The 23,832-nt window shown below is 43.4% G+C and overlaps 1 protein-coding gene across 1 annotated transcript in view; it reads left to right on the forward strand.

Moving 5' to 3' along the window:
• Positions 1 to 23,832, forward strand: part of FARS2 (phenylalanyl-tRNA synthetase 2, mitochondrial) — a 697,584-nt gene that overhangs the window by 483,492 nt on the left and 190,260 nt on the right. The window contains exon 6 of the mRNA XM_082257348.1: positions 2,877 to 3,037. Within this exon, the coding sequence (XP_082113474.1) occupies positions 2,877 to 3,037 (161 nt within the window). The remainder of the gene's footprint in view (positions 1 to 2,876; positions 3,038 to 23,832) is intronic.

Below are 23,832 nucleotides of genomic sequence, written 5' to 3' on the forward strand. Positions count from 1 at the left end.
CAGCAGGGAAACCCAATTAAGGGGAATAAAATCAATTGGAGAAGCTTAAAATGGGAACATTATGCTTTCAGCATGATTCTATTTGTTTACCGTAAACTAATTATGATGGGTCTTTGTGTATACAACACTGTGAAAAGAAGGATAATATGAAATATAAATATGCAAAAGAAAAAAAAAACACTTTGGGGGAGATTTACTAAAACTGGTGCACGCAGAATCTGGTGCAGCTGTACATGGTAGCCAATCAGCTTCTAACTTCAGCTTGTTCAATTAAGCTTTGGCAATAAAACCGGGAATCTGATTGGTTTCTATGCAGATCTGTACCAGATTTTGCACGCTCCAGTTTTTTATAATAGAGCTTGAAAGAGTCAGATCCTCTGTCAGATTTTTATTGCTGCCTGTGTCCTAGTTAGGGAGATTTCCCCTGACTTCCTGTTTAGTGACAGGTGGTCACCAGGACTAGATGTCTAAGCAGATCTTTCATTCAAAGTCATAGATAGCAATAAAAAATATTTTAAACCTGATAAGTCATCCACTCTGATGAGCTGTAATACACTGATAAATCATCACAAGTCTAATGTTTTCTAGAGTTAGTATGCTACCCGCCAGTGCATACAGTGGAGCATGAGTCGCTGCCAGTGCTGCCTTTAACTATTCCAGTCTGAGTACTGATGTTTAGGGAATGGCAGAAGCTGATAAGCAGGCTGACCCTCTCCATTAGACCTCTGATGATATATGTGATAAAAAAAGAATGTATCTGGGTACCTCATTTTACTATTTTTAATAAAGGTTTTATGAAGGTGTTACCTGATGCATGTGCACTTTCTGGACAGACAGAAATAGAGCAGACAGAATTTGGCAGGCAAAACAGTTCATATTTACATCTTTCATCTGAGTAACTAGCGGTTTGCCTGGAGTTCAGCTTCTAAGCTGAAGTTTAATCTGCTTGTATTTTGCTTTCCTTAATTCCCCTCTTCATCAACATGAGATGTGAACATTTGAGTGGCAGATTACCTAACAGGTTAAAGAAGAACTCCAGGAATATGTTTTTCCTAAATATTTCTTTGTTACTACGACTTAAGCTCCATGAAGTATATGCTCCCTCCAGGATAGCTGTTTTTTCTGTATTGTTTGACATTTCAATAATGACAGATAGTACTGCTATGGCTATACCTCTGGCGCTGTGACAAGAAGGGCTGCAGCTCTCCTACACACAAGGCGCACTTTTATTTACCTGCCCCTCCTCTCCCCTTGTCCAGTCACAGAATGTTTTATATTTTTTGAATGGGTAACAGAATAAAAAAGTGTTCTGTGAATGGACAAGGGAGGAAGGGGAGCAGACAAGTGACAGTATGGCTTGTGTATAGGAGAAACAAAATAAAAATGGGAAATGGAGTATTATCAAATCACAAAACCAGTGTCTATATCACCTTATGGCGTTCTGCTCTTAACCAATTACAAGCACAAAAAATACACATCAGTTTGATCCGAGGGAGGATAGAAACTACCCCCAGAGAAACCAAGCGGTTATTAAAGCAGATACTAGAGTTGCTGGCAGTGAAAAACATATATTTATTGATTAGCAAAAAAGTAAAAGGTGGTATCAATCGCTGTGTGCCATGTACACTCGAACAGGTGCCCTTCCCCACCCATAAAACACACTGTCACCAATAGTACGTCCGGACCAAAAGTAAAACTATGTATACTGCAAAACTGTGCAAAATATTGCTTGTAATTCACCTAAGCGACAAGCGTTAGTGAGACTGCTTGTGTATAGGAGAGCTGTAGCTCTCATTGTTGCAGCGCCATAGGTATAGCTATAGCTACACTATCTAAAATTGGTGATACTCCAAATAATGCAAAAAATGCAGCAATCCTGGTGGTGGCATACACCTCAGGAACTTAACTAGTTGTAACATAGCACATTTTAAGGAAAAACAGCTCTTTTTTAAAGTGGTTGTAAACCCTCACATATACCCAGTGAAGTGACTAGCCTCAAATGATACACAGCGATTAAACAAATCCTCCTACATAGGTTTTTTTTGTTTATCTGCTGTCTTCCACTTTCTACATCCTTTCAAAAGTGCAGATCATGTTAAAACTCTTTCTTCATCTACCAGCAGTACATAGGGAAGGGTGGAGGGGCTGCACTTACACTGCGTGAGAGCTGATTGGAGGAAAGAGACACCCCCCCCCCCATCCCCTTCACATAGGCAGAGGAACAAAGGAACATGCAGAGCTGTATTCTGAATAAACAAGCTCAGTGCTTATCTCCCTCTAAGCACCTTCTCGACACAATTGTTTAGCTAATGTTATCACATGATGGAAAACTGACTCATGATGATAACAGAGGAATGAAGCACGAGAGAGAAATGACACTTAGAGTTTTAAAAAGAGACAAGTAAACACTACAGATAGATGTGCTTATTTCAAATTTCATGAATATGGTTTACAACCACTTTAAGTTACTCTGGATCAGGATTTTCAATTCATCGTCACTGATTCAAACAAATAACACATGAACAGTGTCCAAAAAACATTAGTGAAACCACAACTTAATAATGATGTCATGTCATAGGGAAGCACAGACATGAGCATTGTGTTTTTCAGACTTAGAAATAGGAAGGAATAATATACTCATGCAGTTAGTAATATGTCTTAAAATATTTGGAAAACTCTGGGCATTTATTAATGTGCAAGCCTTCTCTGTTGATTGGCTTCACAGCCTTTTGTTTGCATATCTTTTAGAATCATCAGATGGCAATTACTGACAGATTTTGCTGTCTCTTCAGTTCATCCACTAGAGACACGATAAATATTTTATTTGATATCTTTCCGACTAAGCTCCTGGATTTTCTTCTTGTTTTTGATTGCAGCTGGTGCTCATGATAAAATTGGATGGGCATTTGGTCTCGGATTAGAGAGGCTGGCCATGATTCTTTACGGTATTCCTGACATCCGCTTGTTCTGGAGTCAAAGCGAGCTCTTCCTGAAGCAGTTCTACGTGTCTGACATCAACCAGCAAGTACAATTTCAGGTAATGAGTGCCAACAAGACTGTCACAAGAAATGAGAATGCTTCAAAAATATTTGTTTAAACTAAAATACACGTTGTTTCATAAAAATTCTGAATAATGATTGTGGCATAAATCTCCATGATGTTGTATGCGAAGTGTGTTTAGCATTGAGCAGTAATAGGAGAAAAAGAAAACGAAGAAAGGCTGGGTTCAAACCACCGCATCCAATTTGCATGTCAGGAGATTGTGACCGGCTTTCTATGGAGCCGGTTCACATATCTCCGGAGGGGCTCGGATGTGAATTGCACAGGAGTCCTGTGCGTCTTCTGGTCCATTTCAGGTTTGAATGCAACCAAACAATCGGACTGAAATCACACCTAAATGATGAACAGGGACGCACCGGACCCCTGCTGTGAGTCGCTCCTCGTGGCAGTGTGAACCCAACCTTAAGGACTGACTACATTCAAAGTGATAAATCAATAATTTACCTAATTTAAAGTGTTTGTTTTCTTCATCTAGGCCTTCTTAACCTTTTTTGGGTCACAGACCCCTTTGAAAAATGACTATGGAGCCCCTCCCCAGAAATATTCACATTAATACAACTTTGCATGCATTAGACAGAACACTAAGGCAAGAAGAGAAGCACAGGCAGGGCTTACATAATCTTCCAGCAATGAGCATCAGGTAATGACTGATTACATGAGATGATATGAGCTTCTGGCTGCTGAAAGACACGCACTGGGGGACACCAGACCTGCAGCCTATAGATCTGGAAGCCACAGTGCCACCAGCAGTTGAGCCCTTTTCTGACATACAGACAGAACATGAATCTTGAACTGCCCTGCCCTGTTATATTAGTTCATTTTTAATTGTGAAAATTTTGATGTGAGACATTTTGGCCCACCCAGTCCCAACACACCTAAATGAAACCTGGAAAAAAAAAACACCCTGGATCGTGTATTGTGAAAATCAACTGCTATAGTAACTAAACAAGTTGTTATCCAAGAATCAGTCTTTATGCCTAAGCTTGAGAGTAACTCTGTACTTCAACTGAACCCTTTAGCTGGCCATACACTGATCGAAATCTGGGCATTTCAGAAGGGATCAGCTGAATTTTAATCAGTGCGTTGGCCTTCCCTGCTTGACAGAAGCCAATTGTTTAATCAACTTCAGTGAAATGAAAATGCTGGAAAACTGTGGCTACAGCAAATCATCATTGTACTTTGACAGCAGTGGGTCCCACTGTCGGAAAACAAAGTCCCAGTTGGGAGACCTTATTTGCTTATTGCCAGCTTTAACTCAAAGTATTTTTTTATCATTTTGAATAGAGTAAGGGAGGATTATAACCCTCATCTTCCTGTCCTCACTTTGGAAATTCCTCCAAATGAGGGAATCTCGAGGTGGCATCAGGGTCACCAGAACTAATGTCCCCATTGGAAGATTTTGCCTGTATTATTGTTCTGATGGCAATCCAAAATGTGAGAATTTCTTTCACTTTCACTTTAGTTGATAACAATAAACAGGACAAATAGAGAGGGAGAATCTCCCAAACGGGGACTCAGACAGCAATAAAAACTGACAGGGGTTCTAATCCTCTATACTCTATCCAAAACAAAAAAAAGTTCCACTTTAACCACTTCAGCCCTTGAAGGTCATTTTTTGCGACTCGTCACTGCATTGCTTTAACTGACAATTTCGCGGTCATGCTTCATCACACCCAAATACAATTGATGTCTTTTTTTTCCCCACAAATAGAGCTTTCTTTTGGTGGTATTTGATCACCTCTGCGGTTTTTCGTTTTTGCGATATAAAGAGAAAGAAAAGCGTCAATTGTGAAAAAAAAAAAACAATATTTCCTACTTTCTGCTATCAAACATTCCCAATAAAAAAATTTAAAAAAATCAAATTTTTAATCAGTTTAGGCCAATTTTTTATCTGCTACATATTTTTGGTAAAAAAAAAAATCCCAAAAAGCATATTATTATTGGTTTGCGCAAAGGTTATAGCGTTTACAACTACGGATAGATTTATGTACTTTTTATTTTTTTTATTAGTAATGGCGCCGATCAGCGATTTTTTATCGGGACTAAGACATTGCCATGGCCAAATCTGACACTAAGTGACTTTTTCTGGGGACCAGTGACATTAATACAGTGATCAGTGCTAAATAATATGCTCTGTTATAGTATAAATGACACTGGCAGGGAAGGGGTTAACACTGGGGGTGATCAAGGGGTTAAATGTGTTCCCTAGATGTACTTTCTAACGGTGGGGGGGATGGATTGAACAGAGGCACAGAGAGATCGGTGATTCAGCTTAGCTGAATCGCACAGTCTTTCCCTGCCTCTCTGACAGGAGAGCCATCTTGCATTGTTTGCATTCCAGATGGCTCTCCTGTCAGTATTGCCGAAGATCGCGGGAGGCCGGCGGCGATCAAAATCTAGATCTACATGATTACGTGCGGCCGAGCCCCCCTGCCGCAGTAAATCTGCGTGGGGCGGTCAGCAAGTGGTTCAAGGCAACCGCTCAACTTAACTCATTGCCTAAATGTACCCCTTATTCTAACGTATTTCTTACTCTGAACATTTTAACTAATCCATGGCATGAAGGGAGCCATGAATCTAACCCTAATACTATATGAGAGAAATAATATTATCATGAAAATAGTGACCATGCAACATGCTACATAAAGTTTTCCTTTTGCCAAAATCCCCAATGTTAAATGCTAGATTCTGTGCTGAAAATTTTCACTTAAAATTATTCAACGTTATTGTGGGGTTGAAATATACAATGTGTATACAGTGCTGTGCAAAAGGTTTAGGCAGGTGTGGAAAAAATGCTGTAAATTAAAGTGTTTGTAAAGTCTCAAGGTTTTTCACCTTAATGCATTCTTTGCATTAAAGAGGAGTTCCAGCCTGTAAAAATACTGTAGCTGCTGACTTTTAATATACGGACACTTACCTTTTCAGGGTTCACACAATGTCGACATCCCAAGCCGATCAGTCCATCGGCTTCGGGTGCAGGCGCTGGCATCTTTACTAAGGGAAATAGAAAGTGAACCATTGCAGCTTCACAGCCTGCCTCCAACTCTGCATGCGCGAGTCGTGCTGCACTTTCTGAATGGCTCGGCTGTCTTCTAGGACCTGTGTGTCTCCCAGAAGGCAGCGGGGGGGGGGGAGTGGGGGCTGGAAATTTCCTAGATTGTTGCACAACAATTTAATTTTAAGGCTAACCAGCCCACTTTTATTAAACAAAATCAAAGTTCAGTAGAATACAATTGCTCACACTGGGGATTGTCACCATCAAAACAGGTAACAAAAATATTGCCAAGCCACCTGGCTCTCTCTTCAGCAAAGATGCTGCTTAGGCTTTGAGCTTGACTCCTGGCTGGTTCCCCCCAGACCATCTTACACAGTACTTCTGTGTTAGCTTTCCTAGCTCTCTAAGCCTTTTTGATTGAAGTACTCATGCTTCATGGGTCCTCTCCCTGGCGTATTGATAGGGGTTCTCCTGACACTCTGACTCTCTCACACCTTCAAGACCTCCAGATTCTCTCAGTCCCCTCGACTCACCTAATTGTCCTGGCTCTCTGTCTCCCAGACTCTCTTAGCCATCTTGACTCTATGGAAAAGGGATCTCTCATCCAGCAGGGAGTGCTTGGCTGCAGCACACCTGCCTCCTTACAGGAGCTCTGAACTATGCCCAAGTCTTTCATTATAAGGGCTGTGTGCACCTGCACTAACAGCTGGCCTTTCTCCTGCAAGACCTGGACATTGAGTTGCACATTTCGAACCTCCCAAAACTCTTTCAAATTTCCAAACTCCTGAACCCAATATGGGAATACCAAAACTCAGAGAAAGTTTTAAAAAAAAAAACACCTTTCTCCAAGAATCAATATTCCAGATCCATGCACTCTGCATATGTGTGAACTTTATGTCAAATGTACTTCCCTCACACTGTCACAATGTGTAAAATATTCCTTCAAGTCCCCTGTTTAAAGTACAAAACTTTAGTACTAAATTCCCAGCTCATTTTGTAGTCTTTCGTGTGTGTTGGGGAAATTTTTGCAGAGGCAAAGATGTAAGTAAAAAGGCTTTTCACATTGTTATGGTTGGTTATTAATATTTATATCTCCCTTGAACGTTGTCATCCAAGTGTATACTTAGTCTTAACAACCGTTTATGCCTTGTGTCCATCAATCCAGGCATCTAAATTGCCTTGTTGAGACAATAATTACTCCACCCATTTATCTTTGAGCCTTTTTGCAAAACATACATGGGAGTCACAGTCCTAGACTAATATAATGGTATATACATGTGGAAAAAAAGGTAAGTACAAAGTAAAAGCTATGTCATAGCTGTTGTGCAGTCTTTGAAAAGACATATGCTTTGATGCCTTGGCTTTTTGAAATATTATGTGAAATATCCACTTTAATATTAACTATGTGAAAAAGATTTCCAAGAACTAATGTTTTTTTTTTCTGTTCATAAACTAGCTTCTAGCTGACAGTGAGAACTCCATCTTGACATTTGAATGGCTGGTATTGCAGCCACCAAAGTAAAACTGTTTCTATATGGTATACTTAAATACTAGATTTCACCAGCAGATACAATCATTTATTGCAGCTTTTTATCTTGAGAAAACCCAGAATCTGTACAAAGGGGTGCTCCTTATACATTTCATGAATATAAATCATCTTTAACAAAGTAACTGCAAATTATTTGTTTCTTACGAGACATACCGTGGGGAAAATAATTATTTGATCCCCTGCCGATTTTATAAGTTTGTCCACTTACCAAGAAATAAAGGGTCTATAATTTTTCTTATCATATGTGCATTTTAAATGATAGAGACAGAATTTTAACCAAAAATCCAGAAAAAACACTTGATACAAATGTTATAAATTGAGTTGCAGTTCGGTGAGTAAAATAAGTATTTGATCCCCTTCCAACCAACAATAATTCTGGCTCCCACAGACTGGCAACAGTATGTGTTCATGTGGTACACAGATTAGTCCTGTCATTTTTGGAAGGTGCTCTAACGACAACTCATTATGTGTATAAAAGGCACATATCAACAGAATCTTTTTCTTCCATTCAAACCTCATGATCATGGGCAAGAGCAAAAACTGTCAAAGGATGTCAGGGACAAGATTGTAGACCTGCACAAGGCTGGAATGGCTTCAAGGCCAAGCAAGACGCTTGATAAGAAGCAAACAACTGTTGGAGCGATTATTCGCAAATAGAAAAAATACAAAATAACCATCAATCGCCCTTGGTCCTGAGCTCCATGCAAGATTTTACCTCAAGGGGTAAGGATGATCATGAGAAAACAGAGGGATCAGCCTAGAACTACACGAGAGAAGCTTGTGACTGCTTTCAAGGCAGTTGAGACCAAAGTCAACAAACAAACCATTGGTAACACATAAGATGGATTGAAATCCTGCAGCACCTGCAAAGTCCCCCACCTCAAGAAGGCACATGAACAGACATGTCTGAAGTTTGCCAATGAACATCTAAATGATTCAGAGAAGAATTGGGAGAAAGTGCTGTGGTCAGCTGAGACCAAAACAGAGCTCTTTGGCATTAACTCCACTCACCATGTTTGGAGGAAGAAAAATGCTGACTATGACCCTAAGAACACCATCCCTACAGTCAAGCACAAAGGTGGAAACATTATGCTTTTGGGCGGTTTCTCTGCCAAAGGTAAAGGCCGATGTAACAAATCAACCGGCCCCCCCGACTGGGTACCTCCGTTGACGGATGCTCCTAGTGCTTCCTTAGGGCTCAAAGCACTCCACCAAACACCATAACCATCTCAGACCCTTGGAACCGCCGCAGCTTGGTTGGGGTCTTGCCATCTCCCACCCACCCTGGACCTACGACAAGGCTCTAGGTTCCAGTGGGTGAACCTCTCTTTCCCCAGAGAGTGCAGCAGGAACAAGCTCTTACAAGAGCTTAGTGATTATTCAAGGGAGTATGAAGAGCATAGCAATCCCTTGTAGCAGATTCCCCCCAATAAGAGACAGGACTCTAGATTGAGGGTGAAGTAGAACTCAAACTGTTTGAGGAAGCCACAGGGGGTTCACAAGGGCATAGGGAAGGCTGGCGTTGGTCCTAACCCTTTGGGGGCGAGGTGACACCCCACTTGAGCTTGGCCTTTCTTGCCGAGGCACTGTGGTGCTGGTGGATGGCACTGCGGAGCTGGTGGATGGCACTGCGGAGCTGGTGGATGGCACTGCGAAGCTGGTGGATGGCACCGCGGAGCTGGTGGATGGCACTGCCTCCTCCTCACCAGAACGCCTTCGTTTGGCAGGCGGGCAGTATTCCTCCTCGTCGGAGTCGGTCTGCGTCCCGCTGCTAATGACCGGCTCGTAATTTACTTCGGAGTCAGACTCTGACTCCGAAGATTCCGAAGCAGAAAGCTCCCTGTCCATGTCCTCACTGATTATATTGAAGGCCTCCTCAGCTGAGAAAAAATTTTTTGCCATCGTTGGTGACACTGATGGGCACGGTGACACTGATGAGCACTGGGCGGCACTGATGGGCAGACTGGTGGGCACTGGGCACACTTATGAGCACTGGGCGGCACTGATGAGCACTGGGCGGCACTGATGAGCACTGGACGGCACTGATGAGCACTGGGCGGCACTGATGAGCACTGGGCGGCACTGATGGGCACACTGGTGGGCACTGGGCACACTTATGAGCACTGGGCGGCACTGATGAGCACTGGGCGGCACTGATGAGCACTGGGCGGCACTGATGAGCACTGGACGGCACTGATGAGCACTGGGCGGCACTGATGAGCACTGGGCGGCACTGATGAGCACTGGGCGGCACTGATGAGCACTGGGCGGCACCGATGAGCACTGGGCGGCACCGATGAGCACTGGGCGGCACTGATGAGCACTGGGCGGCACTGATGAGCACTGGGCGGGCACTGATGGGCACACTGGTGGGCACTGGGCGGCACTGATGAGCACTGGGCGGCACTGATGAGCACTGGGCGGCACTGATGAGCACTGGGCAGGCACTGATGGGCACAGGTGGGCACACTGGTGGGCACTGATGAGCACTGACGGCACTGATGAGCACTGGGCGGCACTGATGAGCACTGGGCGGCACTGATGAGCACTGGACGGCACTGATGAGCACTGGGCGACACTGATGAGCACTGGGCGGGCACTGATGGGCACTGGGCGGCACTGATGAGCACTGGGCGGCACTGATGGGCACACTGGTGGGCACTGGGCACACTTATGAGCACTGGGCGGCACTGATGAGCACTGGACGGCACTGATGAGCACTGGGCGGCACTGATGAGCACTGGGCGGCACTGATGAGCACTGGGCTGCACTGATGGGCACACTGGTGGGCACTGGGCACACTTATGAGCACTGGGCGGCACTGATGAGCACTGGACGGCACTGATGAGCACTGGGCGGCACTGATGAGCACTGGACGGCACTGATGAGCACTGGGCGGCACTGATGAGCACTGGGCGGCACTGATGAGCACTGGGCGGGCACTGATGGGCACACTGGTGGGCACTGGGCGGCACTGATGAGCACTGGGCGGCACTGATGAGCACTGGGCGGCACTGATGAGCACTGGGCAGGCACTGATGGGCACAGGTGGGCACACTGGTGGGCACTGGTGGGCACACTGGTGGGCACACTGGTGGGCACTGATGAGACTGGGCACACTGATGGCACACTGGTGGGAACACTGGTGGGCACACTGGTGGGCACTGGTGGGCACTGGTGATCACTGGTGGGCAATGGTGGGCACTTTTTTTTCACTTACGATCTCTCCTCTCCTCACACTGCAGTCTGTGTGTGAGGAGGGAGAGCTGGCAATGAGTGATGATCTCAAATGTTTACATTTGAGATCATCTCTCATTGGATGCCTCGATCGTGACGAATGGCCGCTGTGATTGGCCATTCGTCACGATCTGTGATTGGCTGTGTCCAAGGGACACGGCCAACACAGATTATCCCCGGTGCGCGCTCGCGGGAGCGCGCGGGGAGTCTGTTACTACCGAGGCAATGACAGATGATCTCATATGTTTACATATGAGATCATCTCTCATTGGATGCCTCGATCGTGACGAATGGCCGCTGTGATTGGCCATTCGTCTCGATCTGTGATTGGCTGTGTCCAAGGGACACGGCCAACACAGCTTCTGCCCGATGCGCGCTCGCGGGAGCGCGCGGCGGGCGTGTTTATGGGAGGCCGTTTAAAAACGGCCTCCCGAAAATTCAAGTCCGCGCTGCAGCCGTATATAGGCTGTAGCGCGGATGTGAGAAGGTTAAACACATGCACAAAGAGAACTACACTGTGGGACAATCCCCCATCCCCCTTAGCAGCCAATCCACACACACATATACATCCCATAATAAGTTTATCTTAAGGCAGACAGAAACAATAGAACAATGGAATACCAATAACAAACCCCACCCTATCTCACTATCTAGCAAGGGTCTATGAGACACTCCTGCAATATTCTAGCAATCTGAAAAGTCAAACCATTCATCTTCATACATTTCCTGAGAGATATTGCTGACAAATATTACTGTGCCACCTGAAGCCATCCAAACCTTTCTCTCAGCGTCCCTCAAGTATCTGTCCCTCACTCCCAGTGACGGTGAACACTGTCACAGCCGACTTTCCCGCATTGATGGGCCAGTGGACAGGGCCATATATTGTAAAATCTTGGATGAGAACCTTCTTCCCTCAGCCAGAACACTGAAGATGGGTCGTGGATGGATCTTCCAGCATGACAATGACCCAAAACATAGCACCAAGTCAACAAAGGAGTGGCTGAAGAAGAAGCACATTAAGGTCATGGAGTGGGCTAGCCAGTCTCCAGACCTTAATCCTATAGAAAATTTATAGAGGGAGCTGAAACTTCAAGTTGCCAAGCGACAGCCAAGAAACCTTATGGATTTAGAGAAGACCTGTAAAGAAGGGTGGACCAAAATCCCTCCTGAGATGTGTGCAAACCTGGTAACCAACTGCAGGAAATATCTTACCTCTGTGCTTGCCAACAATGGTTTCTCCATCAAGTACTAAGTCATGTTTTGCTTGGGGATCAAATACGTATTCTACTCACTGAACTGAAAATCAATTTATAACATTTGTATCGTGTTTTTTTCTGGATTTTTAGTTGATATTCTGTCTCTATCATTTAAAATACACCCATGATAAAACTTTTAGAATCTTTATTTCTTCTAAAATATGCAGGGGATTGTATCATTTTTTCCCCCACTGTATTCCTCCCCATTTTGTATGTATAGCAAAAATACTTCTGTAAAAGCACAGAATAGGTATGTAAATATCTGGTTTACTTCACTCCCAAAACCTCAGTGTTTCATACAGAAAAAACATTTACGTAGATATTATTCTTTAATGCCAACAGGGCTGCAATATTCTTGCTTCCTTTTTATAGGAATAATTTTCTGTGTATGTTTGATGAATTTCAATAATTTACTGAGTTCCTGTTATAGTATGAAATGTATTTATTGCCACACTCTCTGTAACTTATGAATGAACCAAATATTCTACATTGAACTGTGTGTTACTTATTAATTGCATAGGATCTGTAGTAGGGAGAAGATAATATAAATTTGATCTCCATGGGTTCAGAAGTGTTAAAGGGATTGTAAATGCAATTCTTTTTTTTCTTCTTTTTTTTTTTTTTTTTAATAACAAACAGGTTTATACTTACCTGCTCTGTGCAATGGAGTTGCACAAAGTGCCCCCGAACCTCCTCTTCTCGGGTCTACTGTTGTTGCTTCTGGCTCCTCCTCTCTGGCGGACGTCTATAGTCACAGACAGCAGGGCCTGGCCCCTCACCCCCGTTCCCTCGGCTCCAGCCAATGGTTCCTGCTTCCTCAGCAAAGCCTGTGAGACCAGTAAGATAGGGGAGAGTGCCTCTGCAGAGCACTTGATCTAGTGAGGGCTCAGGTAAGTGTAGGGAGGGGTGAGGAAGGGTACAACTACGTGAACATTTTTACCTGATTGCAAGGGATGCATTCATGTAAAAAATGTTTAGGCTTTATAACTATTTTAAAGCATAGTTACCTCTCTGCTGATCAGTAGGGGGAAGGCAACCTGGACTGCAGATTAGTTCCCCTGAAGCCACTTGGCCCTGTGCTGGTGCTTAAAAGATAAGTATGGGTTTTAAAAAAAAGAAAATTAAATAATTATACTCACCAAGGTGGATACAACATCTGCCCAATGCTGCACCTGTTCCCTGCTGCTTCTAAGACTGAGAAATGAGCAATCAAAGACTGCTAAACGCTCAGTTCTCAGTCATCAGTGAGCAGAGAGCAGTGACTGTCAGGCAGCTGGCTCTCTGCTCTGCCCCTCCAGCTCTTACCGGAGTGCTGAGCTATGCAGGGGATGGGAGCAGCTGGCTCAGTCTCCCATTGGCTTGCTGACAGGCTGAGCCAGCTTCCGGACGAGGCATCTGGATTGATCCTGACTGTTAAGTCTGAATATTTCCAGAGCCTGTACTGGCTGAGTGATGTCAGCAGTTGAAAGCGGGTCACAGAAGTGCTGAACGGACTGGACTCATGTGACCCACAGGAGGAGTAGGGTCATAAAAGCTTTGGCCATACTTCTTCGTTATATAACAGTACCTTGCCATTGATCCATCTTCAAGTGGAACAGAGAGTGAATTTGGAACAAGAAACAAAGTAATGGATGTTTATACAATACAGAAATATGGAAAACACTTTACATGACATGTTGGTTAAATAAATAAATCAAGTTTCAATGTACTTTTTAATAGGTGATTAAAATAACGTTTTTTTTTTTTTTTTTTTTTTTATTTTGCATAGACATGACTGATAAGACACAGTTGGGTGGATTTGAACTCAAAATATTCTAGATCTAGCAGCTTAAGTGCCGGTTCACACTGTTCCGACTTGTCAGGCGACTTGGTCGCCTGACAAGTAGCGGACCGTGCTGTGCAATTGCAACCGTTCTAATAGGAGCGACTCAAGTCGCTCCGACTTAGAAAAAGGTTCCTGCACCTTTTTTTTGCAAAGTCGGAGCGACTTGCATTGACTTCCATTATGTGAAGTCGTTGCAAGCCGCGCCTAAGTCGCGGTGCACGGGCGACGGCATTAGTCGCCCGAAGTCGTGTCGCCCTAGTGTGAATCGACACTTAAAGGTGCTTATTGAAATAAAAAGAGGAGGTAAAATTGCTTAATTTATTTTTTGCATAATTTGTGCAACATTTTTCATACATGTTCTATGCAGTGGACTTGCAAGGGTATTCTCTGTTTCCATTGAAAAAAACAAAAAATCTGTACATATAATATATATACCATAACTGACCTATCTCAGATAAAGTGATCTTTTTTCAGAAAATCAGTAGCAGAGCAAGCTTTGTATGATGTTTGTTCTTCAGAGACTTGTCCTTAAAATTCTGTTGATAGCACATTTATAAAAATCATACTGATCTTCAGAAAGACAGCTTAGCAGAAATAAAGGTCAGTTTATTTTCTGCAACTGCTGCACATGACAGCATCATTTTTGTTGGTCGTTTCTATATGTAATGGGGAATTATACATTGTACATACAGAACAGAAAACAAGCACTTAGCTGGCTTGCTGTAGCCTCCAACATTGAGACTTGCTACAAAAGTATAATGTTTCAGTATGATCACTGAGGAAATGCTTCCTTCTGCTGCACAACATTTCCAACATTGTTACATATCAGAAATGTAAGTGGGCGGCGCACAGTGGTGTAGTGGTTAGCTCTTTCACCTAGCAGCAAGAGGGTCACTGGTTCGAATCCCAACCACGACACTACCTGCCTGGAGTTTGCATGTTCTCCCTGTGCCTGCGTGGGTTTCCTCCGGGTACTCCAGTTTCCTCCCACACTCCAAAAACATGCTGGTAGGTTAATTGGATCCTGTATAAAATTGGCCCTACTATGTATGTATGAATGGGAGTTAGAGACCTTAGATTGTAAGCTCCTTGAGGGCAGGGACTGATTTGAATATGCAATTTATATGTAAAGCGCTGCGTAAATTGACAGCGCTATATAAGTACCTGAAATAAATAAATAAAAAATGTAGAGTTGTAAAGTTATTGATAGTTCCTCTTTAACAGCCGGTTCACACCAAAATCACATAGGAATGCAGTCCACATTCCTGTGCATTCCTCTGCAGTGCGATTTTCTGCCTATTGATTTAAATCAGTGGTGTCCAAACTTTTTTCAAAGGGGGCCAGATTTGATGAAGTGAACATGCGTGAGGGCCGACCATTTTGCCTGACATTTGAACCATTAAAATTAAATATACACACACACACACACACACACACATATATATATATATATATATATATATATATATATATATATATATATATATATATATATTATATATAGGAAATAATAAGCATCAGTACTTTATGAATAAAATCACACTTACTAAAACAGGCAGTAAGATTGTAGAAGTGACACCTCCTCGGTCAGCTCCATACATACACACATACATACATACATACACACACATACATACATACACACACATACACACACACACATATATACACACACACACACACACACACACACACACATATATCACACTTACAGAAACAGGCAGTAGGATTGTAGAAGTGACATCTCCTCGGTCAACTCCCCAGGGTCCTTGGTCGGCTCCTACAGGTTCGTGGGCGGCGCTGGGCAGATAGAGCCGAGCGGGGGGACAGAGCGCGACTCGACAGGACTCGAGAGCAGCCGAGCTGCCGAGGGAGGCCAGAGGCCCTGCCCCCGAGCCATCGCATCGGCATCGGGGTGGGGATGTGAGGAGGCATTGACAAAAGTCAGCAGTGTCTCGGGCCGTACAAAACTAAAGGACGGGCCGCAACTGGCCCGCGGGCCGGACTTTGGACTGATTTAAATGGATCAAAATAGCACCGGATCACACGAAAAGTAGTGCATGCATTGCTTTTCAAAAACAGGCCGCACCAAATTGCATGGTACTGCGGTACCATGCAATCTGGTACCCACACTACATTTGTGATTTTGGCCTGCCGTATTGACCCCTGCTGCATAATTCAAAGACGCAATGTGAGAAAAGCACACGGAACAAGCCTTTCCCAACACCACATTCTGGTGTTAACCAGCCCTAAACTAAAAACAAAAAAAAAAAAAGGCTTAAACAACCCAATGTTATAAACTGCATTCCACTGCTCTTATATTTGCTGCATACAGTTTGTAAAAAAAAACTAACTAAAACAGTCCCAATAAAAACAAATTAAAAATCAAATTTTTTTATAAATTTAGGCTAATATGTATTATGCTACACTGTTTGCGCAAAAGATATCGCATCTACAAACTAGTGAAAAGATTTATGTAAATTTTAATAATTTATTTATTTTTATTAGTAATGGCAGCGATCAGCGATTTTTAGTGGGGCTGCAACATTGCGGCAGATAGATCAGACACCTAACTAACACTTTTGAGGGGACCAGTGACACTACAGTAATCAGTGCTAAAAGCATATACTGTTACTGTACGAATGTCACTGGCAGGAAAGGGGCTAACACCAGGGGCGATCAAAGGGTTAAATGTGTCTCTAGTGTTTAGATTGGCAGCCTGACATTCTGTCTCCACAGGTGCCCGGCGGAAATCGCTTCAGCTGGACCCGCTGATTAGCTCCCCCTCTAGCCAATCAGCACGTGTGTGCACCCCCCACTGTCAGGTACAGGTACGTCATTTCACGTAACAGAGCCAACCTGCCACAGTATAACTACAACGGCTGGTCAGCAAGTGGTTAACATAGCGCAGTGCCATATATCGCAAAAAATGGGCTGGTCATGAAGAGGGTAAAACCATCCGGAGGGTTTCCCTGCATTCAATTTGCATGACAGGCGAGTGTGACTGGCTCTCAATAGAGATAGTTCAAACAGGTCCGGGGCGGCAGCGGTCCTCATTCAAAAAGAGTCCTGTACGTCTTTGGGTCCGATTCTGGTGTGAATTCAGGCAAAAATTCGGACCTGATTCGCACCTGAACCAGTGAACAGGGAAGCACCGGACCCCAGGCACAAACCCGCAGCTGCATATGTGTGAACCCGGTCTTATTGAAAGACATGAATGGTATTAACATTTTAGAATTCCATGACTCGAAAAAACGTATATACTGTATTTTCTGGCGTATAAGACTACTTTTGAACCTCAAAAAAATCCCCCAAAAATGGGGGGTCGTCTTATATGCCGAGTATAATATCTCCAAGGTAACCTAAGTATAAGTATTACCGGTAGATGAAAATTCGGGGGGTCGTCTTATACGCCCAGTCGTCTTATACGCCGGAAAATACGGTACCTCACGAACTGGCTCATTTTGAATCTGAGTCAGTTTTACCTATCCTCTCTCCGAGCTAAAGTATTTATATATGCTCAGTTGCAACAACACACTGCTCAAAATGATGGGATTTGTATGTATGTTCTGAGGAGAACATGCAAGGAAAATTAAAAAAACAGCATTTTTGCTTACACGTGATTGTATGATAGAAACCAGCAGAGCTCTCCTTCATTTCAGGGCGTCCCCTCAGATCTAGCGCAACTGCATTTGCAGTACACTTACAGTACACAGACTATTTGCCTTTAGTAAATCAACCCCAATGTATTTTAGTATAGCAGAATTGTGCAACATTGTTCGCTGCTAAAAGTGATTCCTTTTTTGGCTGAATAGATTAACTTGCAAGCTTTTAAAAGTATTCTTTGGAAGGAAAAGTAAGAAAGTTGTTTTTTTTTTTTTTGTTTTTTTTTTGCTGCAGTATCATGTGGATTACTAAAGATGACTCCCTTTAAATTAGAGCACCATGTATTTTTTTCTTCTTTTAGTTTTAGATAGAGCATTGAAGGACAAAAACTTGCACTGGGATTTTTTGCTCATTACACCCCTGTTGAGGAGATTTGCCCAAACAGTTTTTTGTAGTGACACAGCATGAGATAAGGGTAAATCTTCTCAGCAGGAACACAGACAGCAATAAGAAAAACATTTCCAGGGAGACATTTTTGTTTTTCTTTGCAAGTGGGGCATGGGAGAAGTTAGGAAATTAGGATGTTTAGAGTGAAGAAGGGTTAACACCTGTTCTTTCCTTTTTTTTTTTTTCCTGCTAAAAACTCTTCCCCACTGTGACAGGAGTCACTTTGGTTGGGGGGCCTGTTGAACCCAGCTTATCTTAGAGAGGTTTAGAAATCCCTCTCTCAGCCCCCTAGGCCCTTCTTATGTGTAAGTCTCCCTGTGTCTGTTAGGGGCACAGGGTGACCGAGAAAATGATGGACAACTACTTAATGGACACTAAGAATATGGGTTTGAATACTTCAAATAGGACAGTAATATTTATTCACAATATCCCTCAAGAAATCTATGATACATTAATTCCACCTGATCAGTATGATGGAACATTGTTTGAGCTTTGCCTCATAGACTATTGTAGACCGTTGCCATGAAGTCTGTGATTTCTGAATAATCAAAGCATTGCTTAGATGTGGATTCCAAGTACTTCAATGTAGGAGACGGACAGTCTGCTACTGGGGTCTTGTGCTATTGTTTGGTTAATAAGGTGTTCTGTGTTTATAGTTAGGATAGTGTGTAATGTACTTTGTTTTAGCATTGTTACAGTGCTGAGTTAATTAGCATTTTATTTAAAACATTATCTAGGTCTGGATTCCCATTCACCTATTGTTTCTGTCTAGATTGCTAGGTAATTAGCTCAGGTTAATTACAGTATCTCACAAAAGTGAGTACACCCCTCACATTTTTGTAAATATTTTATTATATCTTTTTTCATGTGACAACACTGAAGAAAGTATACTTTGCTACAATGTAAAGTAGTGAGTGTACAGCTTGTATAACAGTGTAAATTTGCTGTCCCTTCAAAATAACTCAACACGCAGCTATTAATAAAAAGAAAAATGTCAGCGCCTATTCCACAAAAAATAGCAGCTTGCAAAACAGTGTGAACATACAAACACTAGTGAAATAAATAAAAGGTTGCAGCGCTAAAAAATAATATGAAAAGTGTCTGAAAAAAGTGTCTGAAAAATCAAGTCCATCATAAGTCCAAACAACTCATAAATCCAAGTGGAAGACGATATTCTGTGTCAATGTAAATTCAATACCTACATCAGCTAGTGTTTCTCCACCAAAGTAAAAAGTGAACACTAACCAGACCCATATGCTGTCTTGTCAGGACAGCTGAAAGCGTGAGAGATGAAGCCAGAGGAATCAAGCGGGGAATGATCTTCTTATCTCTTCACCGGACATGCTTTCCTCAGATGTTAAATCCAGAGTGGAAAATTAACAGGCAGGAGAAAAAAGAGATCTCCTCATGGTGTAGTGTTTATTAAAACTTCCACAATGATTAAAAACAATGTACAAAACACAAATGGAGATCCATACAGTGCACCAACAGATATGGCACTTACATATAAAGCCACCAGACTAAACCGACTGGTGGCTTATGGACCTCTGGCATATAACCCTGCTCTACAGCCGTTTCGCGCCACGCACTTCTTCAGGATTTAAGGAATTAACGCATCTATTAATGTCTAAACCACTGGCAATAAAAGTAAGTACACCCCTAAAATGAAAATGGCCCAACTAGCTATTTTCCCTCCCCGTTGTCATGTGACTCGTTAGTGTTACAAGGTCTCAGGTGTGAATGGGGAGCAGGTGTGATAAATTTGGTGTTATCACTCTCACTCTTTCATACTAGTCACTGGAAGTTCAACATGGCACCTCATGGCAAAGAACTCTCTGAGGATCTGCAAAAAATTATTGTTGCTCTACATCAAGATGGTCTAGGCTATAAGAAGATTGTCAAGACCCTGAAACTGAGCTGCAGTTTAGTGGCCAAGACCATACAGTGGTTTAACAGGACAGGTTCCACTCAGAACAGGCCTCGCTGTGGTCAACCAAAGAAGTTGAGTGCACGTACCCAGCATCATATCCGGAGGTTGTTTTTGGGAAATAGATGTATGAGTTCTGCCAGCATTGCTGCAGAGGTTTAAGGGGTGGGGGGTCAGCTTGTCAGTGTATAGACCATACGCCACACACTACATCAAATTGGTCTGCATGGCTGTCGAGCCAGAAGAAAGACTCTTCTAAAGATGATGCACAAGAAAGCCTGCAAACAGTTTGTTGAAGACCAGCAGACTATGGACATGGATTACTGGAACCATGTCCTGTGGTCTGATGAGACCAAGATAAACTTATATGGTTCAGATGGTGTCAAGCTTGTGTGGCAGCAACCAGATGAGGAGTGCAAAGACAAGTGTGTCTTGCCTACAGTCAAGCATGGTGGTGGGAGTCATGGTCTGAGGCGGCATGAGTAGTGTCGGCACTGGAGAGCTACAGTTCATTGAGGGAACCATGAATGCCAACATGTACTGTGACATACTGAAGCAGAGCATGATCCCCTCCCTTTAGAGACTGGGCCACAGGGCAGTATTCCAACATAACGACCCCAAACACACCTACAAGATGACCACTGCCTTGCTAAAGAAGTTGAGGGTAAGGGTGATGGACTGGCCGAGCATTTCTCCAGACATAAACCCATCTGTGGGGCATCCTCAAATGAAAGGTGGAGGAGCGCAAGGTCTCTAACATCCCCAGCTCTGTGATGTCATCATAGAGGAGTGGAAGAGGACTCCAATGGCAACTGGTGAAGCTCTGGTGAAGGCAGTGCTGGAAAATAATGGTGGCCACACAAAATATTGACACTTTGACATATTCACTTAGGGGTGTTCTCACTTTTGTTGCCAGCGGTTTAGACAATAATGGCTTTTTGTTATTTTGAGGGGCAGCAAATTTACACTGTTATACAAGCTGTACACTCAATACTTTACATTGTCGCAAATGGTAATTTCTTCAGTGTTGTCACATTTAAAGGTATAATAAAATATTTACAAAAATGTGAGGGGTGTACTCACTTTTGTGAGATACTGTATGTTTCTGTATACAATTTCATCTGCTTATGATAATGTAATCAGGCTCACCTGACCTGGTGTGGTATATGTTGCGTGTGAGTCTGTTCAGTAAAAGTTCCTGTTGTACCCTTCATCTAGTTTTGACTGATGTTTGGGTATGCAATTGCTGTGTTGCTGTACATTTCTATGCTCGCTAGGATTTCGGGAAAGATCGACTTAGCGCTCCAGGCGAAAAGGGCTATAGTCTCAAAGTCCCTAGCCGGTTTGAGAGTGTCTTTGGAATACCAGCCTTCTTTACACCCACACTTAAACCACTTCCCACCCGACATATAGCAAAATGATGGCCGCAAAGTGGTTGCTCTATCCTGATTGGGCGTCATATGACGTCCAGCAGGATAGGACGCTCTGCGCGCCCCCGGTGGGGGCACACAGAGCGGCGTTCAGTGGTTCGGTGTGTCACTCTGACACACCGCATCTCCAATCCTGGTAAAGAGCCTATGACATTGGCTCTTTACCATGTGACCAGCTGTATCCAATCACAGCTGATCACATAGTAAATAGGAAGTGCCGTTGATCGTCTTTCCTCAGTTCGGCGGCTCTCCTGCACTGTTAATCAGAGCATTGATTACCAGTGCAGACCCTTGGGGGATGCCACTAGAGCCACAAGGGTTTGCCCACCCATGACCACCAGGGATGCCGATCCATGCCACCAGGGATGCCAATCAGGGCTCAGGGAGCCTTTTAGTGCCCTCCTCATCAGTGCTGCCCATTATTACCATCTATCAGTGCCGCCCACCAGTGCCCATCATTGCCATCTATCAGTACCGCCCACCAGTGCCCATCATTGCTTATCAGTGCTGCTTATCAGTGCAGCCTATCAGTGCCCATCAGTGCCAACTATCAGTGCCCATCAGTGCCACCTATCAATGCCCACCAATGTTGCATATCAGTGCTGCCTATCAGTGCCACATATCAGTGCCCATCAGTGCTGCATATCAGTGCCGCCTATCAGTGCTGCATATTAGTGCCTCATCATCAGTGGCACCCCATCAGTGCCTCCTCATGAGTGCAGGAAAAACCGTATTTGTTTGCAAAATGTTATAACTTTTTTTTTTTTTTCAAACTTTTCTTTTTCTTTTTATTTGTTTAGCAAAAAAAAAAACCTTGTGGTTATCAAATATTCGGCTTTGAGCGGGTCTCCGATGTAGAAACTGAGAAGCAATGTCATAACATCATTTCTGGTTACTAAAGCCTTAAAGGCACCAGATTTTTAAAAAATGACAGTATTCAAAACAGCCAAACTTGGCATTTTGAATGCTTTTAACCACTTTACCACCGGAGGATTTTGCTGTCTTCCGTCCAGGCCACTTTTTGCGATTCGGCGCTGTGCGACTTCAACTGACAATTGCGCGGTCGTGCGACGCCGTACCCAAACGAAATTTACGTCCTTTTTTTCCCACAAACAGAGCTTTCTTTTGGTGGTATTTGATCACCTGTGCGATTTTTACTTTTTGCGCTATAAACAAAAAAAGAGCGTTTATTTTGAAAAAATAACAATATTTTTAACATTTTTTTATATGAAATTCCCCCCAAAAAAGATGTAAAAACCAATTTTTTTAAAAATTTTTGGCCAATTTGTTTTCTGCTACCTATGTTTGGTAAAAAAAATCACAATAAGCGTATTTTGATTGGTTTGCGCAAAAGTTATTGCGTTTACCAACAAAGGGAAAGATTTCTGTCATTTTTGGTGTTTTTTTTTAACGCGTAATGGCGGCGATCTGCGATTTTTTTTGTGGGACTGCGACATTGCGGCGGACAGATCGGACCCTTGACTGACATTTTTGACACTTTTGGGGTTACCAGTGACATTACTGCAGTAATCAGTGCTATATATATGCACTGTTACTGTAAAAATGACACTGGCAGGGAAGGGGTTAATTTTATTGGAGAGGGAGGGGTTAATGTATGCCTGGTGCTTACTGACGTGTAGGGGGGGAGGTGACTGAGTGAGTCATGGACAGATCGGATGTCCAGCTATGCTGAACAGTCCGATCTGTCACTCCCTGTCACTATGGAGATCCGCCCGCTGTGTTTACACACAGCGGGCGGATCTCCACACTAGATCCCCGGCGATCGGGGCAGAGCAGCGGCGATCGCCGCTGCTCCTCCCCTGGCCCGACTCCCGCTGTGAATGAAAACAGAGGGAGCGAGCCTCCGGCGGCGCGCAAGCGCCACCCAGAAGGGGGAGTGTCTGGCGACGTTAATACTACGTCGTCAGACGATAACGAACCACTTTGCCGCAGTACTATTACCGTACTCGGTCGGCAAGTGGTTAAGTGCAGAGGAGGGGTCTGGGGTTTTATAGACTCCAGATCCCTCCATAAAGAGTACCTGTCACTTACTGTCACAAAGGGTTTTTTACATACCTTGTCACAGCAATAAAAGTGATAAAAAATAAACAAATTAAAGGGACAGTATAAAAATGAAAAAAATAAATAAAATAAAATAAATAAGAAAAAATTTAAAGTGCAGTCCCTCCGTGCTTGCTCGCAGAAGTGAACGCATATATAAGTCACGGCCACAAATGTAAACAGTGTTCAAACCACCCATGTGAGGTATGGCCGCGATCGTTCGAGGGAGAGCCATAATTATAGCACAAGACCTCCTCTGTAAAGCCCCGTACACACGTACCGATTGTCGGCCGCAAATATTCGGCCGCCGACCGATCGGCCGATTGTAGGCTTGTTAGTATGATGCTTCCGACAACCGACAGCGCATTTTCGGCTGAACAGAATCTGTCGTGCAGACTTTAAAATATTTGTAGGCCAACACCAGAATGGCCGATTGTTC

This window comes from Pelophylax lessonae (genome assembly GCF_965119305.1).
Source record: "Pelophylax lessonae genome assembly, chromosome: 5".
Lineage (NCBI taxonomy): Eukaryota > Metazoa > Chordata > Amphibia > Anura > Ranidae > Pelophylax > Pelophylax lessonae.